Below are 8,654 nucleotides of genomic sequence, written 5' to 3' on the forward strand. Positions count from 1 at the left end.
GGGAGAGATGATCTTTCCTGGTCCCAGCAAAGGCCTCTTTGTTAATAGCCACTGTGTTCTCCACGTGTCTTTGCTAACGGGTTGGAGCAGGGGGTGTGGTCTCCTCACCCTGAAGTGTGGGAATCATTAAGGTTTGGAGGACAGGCAAAGGCATCCACACAAGCAACACCTCTTTCCCATGGGCCTTCAGGGTGCAGTTCCGCCTCCTGTCCAGCAGGCGGCGGCCACAGCACAGTCGCAGCTGGACGGGCCTTACAACTCCCAAGTCTCACAGCTGCAGGGCAACCCTGCCAGGTGGCGGTATCTTTTCTGCAATTAAGAAAAGAGAACCCAGGCCCTTTGTTCCTTCTTGGTGCCCTGGAAGTTAGTCCTTCCGCCTGTCTGACCCCCATCTCTCTTCCCAGAGCAAGTAAGGGCAGGGTTGGGGGAGAACTCCCCCCACACCCAACCCCTTCTCAAGGCTCCTGCCCAGCTTCCCCATTTCTCCTGCCCAGCTTCTCCATTTCTTTCCAGAGGGAGCTGGGCAGAAGAGCAGGGAGCAGTATAGGTCTGGGGTAAAGAGCTGGGCAGAAGAGGGGGCAGGACAAGAAGGGAGGGAGAAAGGATTCTCTAAGTTGGGAAAGAAGGAAAATGCCAAGCACCTAACACCAAATTTATCACTTTTTAAAAACAGGAGATTTTTCCCAAAAGTGAAGAATAAGAAACAAATCCAGTGTCCATGCATCCCAACTGCAGTCTTGATTCCAGGATACCTCCTTCACTCTCAGACCTGTTGTGGGGGAGGGGCAGAAAGAGGGCATGTGAGAGACCAGAGGTCCTACTGTCCCCACCCCTACTAGTCTGCCCATCCTCAAGCATCTAACCTCTGATGTCTGACGCCAGTCGCCCCGCTTGCCCGGCCTACGCAGGGGAGGGAGGACCGTAAAATCAGAGCCCACGAGGCTGTTTCATCAATGCCTCCGCTCCAGGCATGATCACTGCTCACCCAGCCTGGACATGAGGCTCTCCCTTTAAGTTCCAAATGCCCTTTCTCAGAAAGTCCACGGTCTACTTCATCACCCAGTCCAGGAGCCAGAAACCCCAATACAGAGTCTAACCTCAACCCTTCCTCCTGCAGCTTAATCCCATTTCTCTCTGTCCACGGATACGTAATACCCCCAAATCTTCTTGCCTCAGACAATAGCTCTTCAGTAACTGAAGCCGGTCCTCTGTTCCCCCATCCCCGAATTCCAGATCTTAGTCCTTGCCCTCATTGACATAGCCTGCTCTCCTGTAGACCAGGCAGCCCCAGCCCTAGGCTCTTACCGAGTTGGCTCCCTGGGAATCCAATGGTGGTATATGGGTTGTGGGTTCCCCTGTGCTGGGTTTCTCACTGCCCCTCTCCTGAGTTTTAGGGATGGATTCTGCAGGCTCTAAGGAGGGAAAAGGGGTGGTGGGAGGGAGAGGCAGTATTCATGAAAGCTTGGAGAGGGAGCTGCTCTTCTCACTACATCCAGTGACCCCTGAGAGGGGCCCAAGACCAGGCTGGGGGCAATCGGACAAGCCCAGCGGTGTTTTCTCTCATCACAATGATTACTACAGGCTCACTTTTTAAATTTGCAATCAGAAATTGAAAGATAAAAAAACGCTTCAAAGGGGAGTTCAAAAAAGTTTGGGTACAATTGGGCAAAACCTGACCTGAGGTGATACGGGACTCCTTTTAGTCTTTATCCCATTTGGTAGGACCATTCATTTCACTGCAGAAATATTAATGTGTGTGATTACAGGGTGCTCTGTTGGAGGGTATTACGTAATATCAGTAGATATATACACACACCATGTCACCTTCATAGAATGGGAAAAGCTCTGGATTCTGGAATCCCACCTGGGATGAGGGACTGTGGAGATGTGTTAACAGCACTACCAGCAGCTTCCAGTTCATTGCATGTGTCGGCTGCTGGGCTAGGAACTGGTCTCCTTTCATTTTCGCAAACAACCCAATGCAATAGGCATCGTCGTTATCATTTTACAGACTGAGGTTAAGTGAGTCGCTGGAGGCCTCTGGGCTGGTCAAGTGAGGAGGATTCTAGCTTGTGCGTGCTGGACCCACCATGGTGGGCTCTCTCCCTCCCTCCATACAGCAGGGAGCCCTGCAGCCCAGGTGGGGAGGGTTTGCTGTCATTCAGTAAGCAAAGGTGAGGAGACGCAAATACGTGGAATACATCCAGACATATCCATATTCCCAGGACAGTTTCCGGCTCCTAGTAGACCCCTCCCTATCACGGGTAAGGTCTGCCTCCCCCCCCCGGGCCAGTCCCTCCCCAGCCTCAACGTACTTTGTGCTTTCCCAGAAGGGCCCAGCCTTAACTCCGCTTCTGTGTCTGTGATCCCAGGCGGGCAGGACTCCTGGGTCCCTGTGCTCTCGGCGGCTCCCTCAGGTTCCTCTCCCTGCTGCTGTTGCCCCAGGTGATGTTCAACCATCATCTGGAGCTCTGGGGGCACAGAAAGGGAGGGACGTGACTGCTCAGAGTCTCAACAGCCCCGCTGAAGGGCCGGCAGACATTGCTGGTGTGACATTTCCATCCCCTGAGATCTGAACGGGGGTCGGTGGCGGGGAGGGGTGGGGTGGGTAAAGATATGAGCTGGGCACTAAGGAGGGCCTAAAGCTAGGCAATGAAACATACTTCCTCCAAAAGTCAGAGAGGCGAGGGGCAGGGCCTTCAGGAAGAAAAGACCCTCCTAACTTGCTGGGATACTTGGGGCAAAAGAAAAGACTCAGTTTAGGTTCAAGAAATATTTGAGTACCTTCTGTGTGGTGAGCACTGCATATTTTATTTAACTGCCGTAGTGAGGTGGTACTCGGGGCTCAGTAGGTTAAGCAGGTTCTGCCAGGCCACCCAGCTAGTGGGAGGCAGAACTGGAGCCCAGCCCAGACTGTCTAGCAAACGATTCAACTCTAACAGAGGCAGGTTTCAAGACTTCGCAACAGTTCCCTGCAAAGGGGTCGTCAGGTCTACAGCTCAGCCTCAGGCACAGCGGGGCAGAAGGGGATGGGAAGGGTGTTCCTAACCTTTCATTGTGGGTGTGGTCCTCGTCACCTTCTTCCGTTGCCGTGGAGACATGGACAAAGTGGACTGTGAAGGACACAGGGCACAGATGGGGGCCGGCCCGTCTCACCCACCTTCTGTGCCTTGCCATGCTTTGGATTGGAGATTGGGGGGTCGGCGTGGGCTTCAGAAAGTGGGGGAGAACATTCCTGCTTCCCAGTCACCCCTCCCCCGTCCCCACAGTGAGCAAAGAGACTGAGTGTGGGGGGATATGGTGTGAGTGTGTGTCCGCTCATTGGGAGGGACGCAGAGAAGGGGGAGTCGGAAGGCCCTAGAGATTGGAAGGGCTGAGGAATAATCCCCTAATAATTCTCTGGGCTGGGCTGAGCGTGAGGGACCAGCTCACCTTGAGAAGCGGGTTGGGGATCCGGTCTTCATCTATCTCTGAGGGGGAACAGGGAAAGGAGAAAGTGAAGAGGACTGAAAACCTGGGGGGGGACCCCCAAAAAAGAGCTGACTTCCCAAGGGGAGGAGCCTCGGTGATCACCTCTTTCCTGATCTGTCCCTCACATCGGCCGCTAGGAAGTCAGCCTTGATGGCTGGCTGCCCCAGGCCTGTTCCCTTCAGCTCCCCCCTGCCTTGCTTTCTTCCCGGTACGTAGTCCTGTCCTTGACTCTGTGGTCCATCGTGTATCTACATCCTCGCCTCAGACCTGGAGGTTCCCAAAGTGGGATCGGTGTGGTGTGTTTGCCCCTTTCTCTCTCTGAAGTATCCATAGCTCTTTCTCCTCCCAATCATTGACCAGGGTCAGAACGGAACCGTGCACGGGAGGGAATACCAGATAAAAAAGAGCAAGTTTATCCTGTGCAGGGAGGTACAACCAATTTTGGTAGTTGGGGGCAAGCCGGACATTCAGGCATCTTGAACTCCAGTCTGGCTTATTAGCATGACCACCTCTCCTCGACATTCCCTGAGACCCTGTTCTCTCCCCAGACCTTGCTGGGCACAGTGGTGACCGGCATGCCAGCTGCTCCCTGAGCTGTGTCTAACCTTCCCCTTCCCCTCTGGGGGCTGTGAGGCTAGCTGATGGAGGCGGTGTCTCCCCCTCACAGCTGTCACTGCCTCTGGGGGTGGGGGCCTCAGCGTCTCAGTTGCTCGAGAAACCTGGAAGACTGTTGCCGCAGCAACGGCACTCAGTTGACCACCCCAATTCCTGGGGGGGCTTAGGACGCAGGTGCGTTCCCTCCCCTCCCTAGCACTGCTCCGTCTTTCCAAAGCAAAGGAAATCCTCCTGCTAATCCAGCCACCCGCTTTCCCCACCCTGGGACCTAGAAGCTCTCGGACTCCTCAGATCTGCCCTTCTTCCAGCCAGCGCCCCCCCTTCTCTCACTGGACCCCCTCAGCAGCCCCCACTCCCTTCAGCGACCCATCCCGGGGGTGGTTACCTGGGGATGACTGGTCACTGGTCAGCACGAGGGTGGCGGGGGTGGGGCGGCGCCTCCGAATCTGAGGGGAGAGGTCAAGTGCACGTGGCAGTCTCAAAGCCCCACCCAGTACCCTTCAGCAACATAATCCAGGCCACCCGCTTAACATACCTCAAAAATGACCACATTACACTGAGCCTCAGGTCCCAGGGTGGACATTCTTGGGCCCATTCCTTTCCCTTAGGGACCCAAAAGATCACCCCGGCCCCCTCTATCCCCCATCCCCCCTTTCTGTTTCCGCATCTCCCCAGCTCTCCCTCTCAGCAGCTGTATCTGCTCAAATGCATCGATCTCTGGCCTGCTGTCCTTCCGTCCATCCTGATCGATGGTCAGAAATAACCTGACAGGGCACGAGGGCTTTCCCCCAGGCTTCTAGCCCACCACCCCAGACAGACAGGAACGTTTTGTGCGCCAGCATCTGTGGACAGCACCCCTCACACCCAGCCCAGCCTGGGCGACGGCACCAGGAAGGTAGGTCTGAAGGTGCGTTCCCTCGCCCATGCCCCTCTCTAAATTCCATGTCCCTCTCTAAATTTCTCCCTCTGTCATCGGACACACTGCCTTTCTAATTTGTCAGCAAGTGTGGTCTGGGCAAATCATTGTAACGGTAAATAAAATACAGGCAGGACCTAGTGGGGGGGGGTGCTAAAGTTACCTGAAAAATCTTATCGGGGGCCCCAGGGTCCCATTCTAAGAAATTAACATATAAAAGCTGGTTGACTCCTGGGCCTCTGAGCCCCTCTGCCCACTGCTGCTCTTCTGCCAGGCTGCCAATAAAGTTGATTGTTGTTGCAGTCAGTCCAAGGACTCTTGGGACATGTAGGTTTTCTTTCCTTTCTCGGGAGGGTTTTGAGGCTTGGAAGTGAGGGGAGAGCATGGGGCTGGAGTCCCTACAGCAACCTTCCGGGGCAGCAGAGCGGGGGGGGGGGGGGGGGGGGGGAGGGGGGGGGAAGGGGGAAGCCAAAGGGCTGGGAGAGGGGTTAAGATCATCCAGGGCTGAGCGCGGTAGGGCGAGGATACTGAAGGATGGAATTCCTCTCTTTCTCTGTGTCCATTATTTAGTATCACTACCACTGGGAGTGGTAAGACGCCCGCCCCTCTCTATGCCCAGAAAATGGATGTCAGCCTTAGCCAAGAGGCACAGTGTTAGTCTGAGAGGGGAATTCTCCCCAAAGAAGTGAGATGCACAGAATGGGGGGCTCTTGGGGTGGGTCACTGTTTTCTCTGGAAAATCCAGTGGCATCTGTTTTGGGTGACATTTCAAGGTCCCCGGCAGTGCTGGTTGTGTGTGTGTGCGTGTGTGTGTGTGTGTGCAGTCATACACATATGCATACACATATGCACTACACACACATGAGCTGTGAGTCCGTCTGGCCATTCCTGGTGCAGATGTGCTGGGCACCAGCAGGCGGGTACGTGTTCTTCCCGAATGTGGGGTGAGGGCCATCATTTCCTAGGAGAGGACTCCTTTTTATTTCTCTCCTGCTATAGGCGGAGGGGGAGTGCTGGTTGTGGAAGAGTCAGAGAGGCAGGGAGAGGGTGGGGGTGTTAGTGGAAGTTGGGAGTCCGAGAAGGAGACCACAAGCATGCCGGAAAGGGCTTTTGAGAGGGCACCAGGGCTCTGTGATGTTGGACAGGTCCCTTCCTTAACCTTGGACAAGATCTCTAGGCGCTCAGAGTCTTGGACAATTTTGATATCCTAGAGATATCAGAGAAGGGAGTAAAGTCAGACTTCCTAAAGTAACCCCCCCCCCCACCCCAGGCACCTGAACTACTAGGAAGTGAATAGATGGTCTTTCTTCTTTTTCTTGCACCTCCCCAAATTCCGAGTGCTCAAGGATACCTCGTGCCTTTGCCTCTGATTTATTGCCAAACCAGTCACACCAAGTACCTGGTTGCCGTGGGCGCCCCTCCATCCCCTGCCACTCTGTGCTCTGTAACTCCTAGCTTCTAACCCCCTTTGCTCTCCCATGTCAGTCTGGATTAGGCCCTCTTGCCACGCCTGGAGATTTTTGCTTGGGTAACACACTTGGACGACACAGCGAGAAGGGCTGAGGTTAGGCTGCAGGTAGAATTTCAGGTCTAGTGGACAGGACACCGATTTCTGAAGACTGGAGAAAAACAGGCGGCAGTCCCGTCTCTCTCTTTTTCCCTCTGGCTCCAGAGAACTATCTTCTCCTCTTGTGTCTCCCGACCCCTGAACCAGCTGGACTACCCCCTCCTCCTCCCAATACACATGGACACCTGCCGTCTCTAACACCAAACAGATGCAGGTGTCAGGGAGACCTGTCTGTGCCAGTGGAAGGCAGTCCTTCTTGGAACCTCACCCTTAACCACCCCCAGCCCACACTCACGGCCCGGCCTGTTTCCTGGGGCTGAGGGTATCTTAGCTAATCCCCTGCCTCCAGGCGTAACAGTCTTGCCCCTGACTCTGGGGGGACACTCCCCAGGCTCGGGCTCTCCACCCTGCTCATCCTCACCAGGCTTGAGGCCTCACCACAGTCTGTCCTGCTGTCACACCTTGGGGGTCTGGAGACGGGGCTCCCCCCAGGCCAGGGAGAGGACAGATCAGGTTCCTCACCCCTCCCCACACTTTGGGAAGCTGAAGTTGCAGGGAGAGTGTGTGCACCTACCCTTCCCTTCAGATCCCGACCTTCTTCTCCCAAACAGCTGGAGCCCACACAGAGAACCCTCTCCAGCTCATCCCAAGAGGTCACAGGGTGTTGTCAGGTGGGGAGGCCCCGCCAGAGCCCTGGCAGCCGCGTGGGGGAAATGGAGAACTGACCTTGTGGCCGACAGATATTCTTTAGGACCGGGGATGTCCAGGCAAATGGACAGAGAACACAAAACGAGATGGCGCAAATGAGCAAATATTTGGCAAATGGGCGGTAGTAGTGACCACGGGTGGTCACCCTCTCCACACACATGCTCACTCTCCCTGAGACACACACTTGCTCACACACTCTCATCCACTGCCGCCTCTGCCAGGCTGCTCTGAGCTAAAAATAGGCCAGGCCCACGGCTGGGCCAGGGCCCTGGACTCCCACCCCTTGAGCCCAGGCCAGCGCAGTGCTGCTCCCGTGTTTAGGGAGTCCCTTGCACCCAGCTCCCAGAGAGCCCTTGCCTCTGGCTTCCCAGAGCCATTCTCTGCAGGCCACCCCCACTCTCTGCTCCGAAGGGCAGGAGTTGGGAATAAGGACCCACGTGTCCAGACTTGCATTAGAGGGGAGCCTCAGCCTGCAGACCCAACCACCCCTCTCCCCAAAGCCCGGGCGCTCATGGTTTTCCTAGGTTCCTTCTGGTTCTCACTCTCTGGAGTCACACAAGGTGGCCTTCAATGAGGGGAGGGCTGGGAGAGCTATTTCTCTTCTTTCAACTCCTTTCTGCAGCACCAGGCTCCCTCCGTTCCCTGCCTCCTCCCCTAACCCCTCCCGCAAGGCTGCCGGGCCCCTACGGCGCCCCCTCCCCCCCCCCCCCCCCCCCCCCCCGCCCCGAGCTCAGAAACTCTGGCGGGGGTTGACTGAGTGGGGGATGCCATACTGGCGAAGGGGGTTGGGGTCGTGTCCTCAGGCAGGCCCCCTCCCCCAGGGCTGGGGTGCAGAGAGCGACTCTGCGGGGACAGGCTTCGAGTGGAGGCGCTCGTGCTAGCACGGACAGGGAGAGGTGGCTCCAACAGTGGGGGAGGGGATAGAAGACCCCCCTCCCCCCCAAACTGAGCGCGGTCGCCCTCACAGGGGCGCACTGCCGAGGGCGGACGAAGCAGGTTTCTCAGATCCCCCAGCCTAGGGGATCCCTCGTTCTTTGCAGGGCGAGTCCCCTGCCACCCCGCCCGGCTCCGCACCTGCTCCGCCGCCTCGGGGTCAAGGTGCGGCTCCAGCAGCGGGACCGTGAACTGGATCTTCCGGGGGCTGTTGTCTTGCTCCATGGCTGGGGCGGCGGCCGCTGGGCCGGCGCTGCGGCGGGAGGGAAGGCGGCGGGACTCGGGGCTGGGGCGGGCGCGCTCGCTCTCCGCTCCGCTCCGGCCCCGGCCCCAGCCCGGCGCGCTCGGCTCCCGGCGCCCTGCTCGGCGCTCCCCGCTCGCGGCCCCGGGGACTCTGCGGCCGCCGATTGGCTCCGCACCCGCCCCTCCCGGCCCCCTCCCCCT

The 8,654-nt window shown here is 57.1% G+C and overlaps 1 protein-coding gene across 1 annotated transcript; it reads right to left on the reverse strand.

The window, feature by feature from the left end:
- Positions 1-73: 73 nt before the first annotated feature.
- Positions 74-8,435, reverse strand: PPP1R1A (protein phosphatase 1 regulatory inhibitor subunit 1A). The gene is made up of 7 exons (XM_047066364.1): positions 8,352-8,435; positions 4,472-4,532; positions 3,433-3,470; positions 3,050-3,113; positions 2,316-2,471; positions 1,306-1,412; positions 74-241 (listed from the first exon to the last, which is right to left on the reverse strand). The coding sequence occupies exons 1-7, from the start codon at positions 8,433-8,435 to the stop codon at positions 74-76; spliced, it is 678 nt and encodes a 225-aa protein (XP_046922320.1).
- Positions 8,436-8,654: the final 219 nt, after the last annotated feature.

Source organism: Lynx rufus, unplaced genomic scaffold (genome assembly GCF_022079265.1).
Source record: "Lynx rufus isolate CCGP_SWC_20201006 ecotype Redwood Valley unplaced genomic scaffold, mLynRuf1.p SCAF_7, whole genome shotgun sequence".
Taxonomy (NCBI): domain Eukaryota; kingdom Metazoa; phylum Chordata; class Mammalia; order Carnivora; family Felidae; genus Lynx; species Lynx rufus.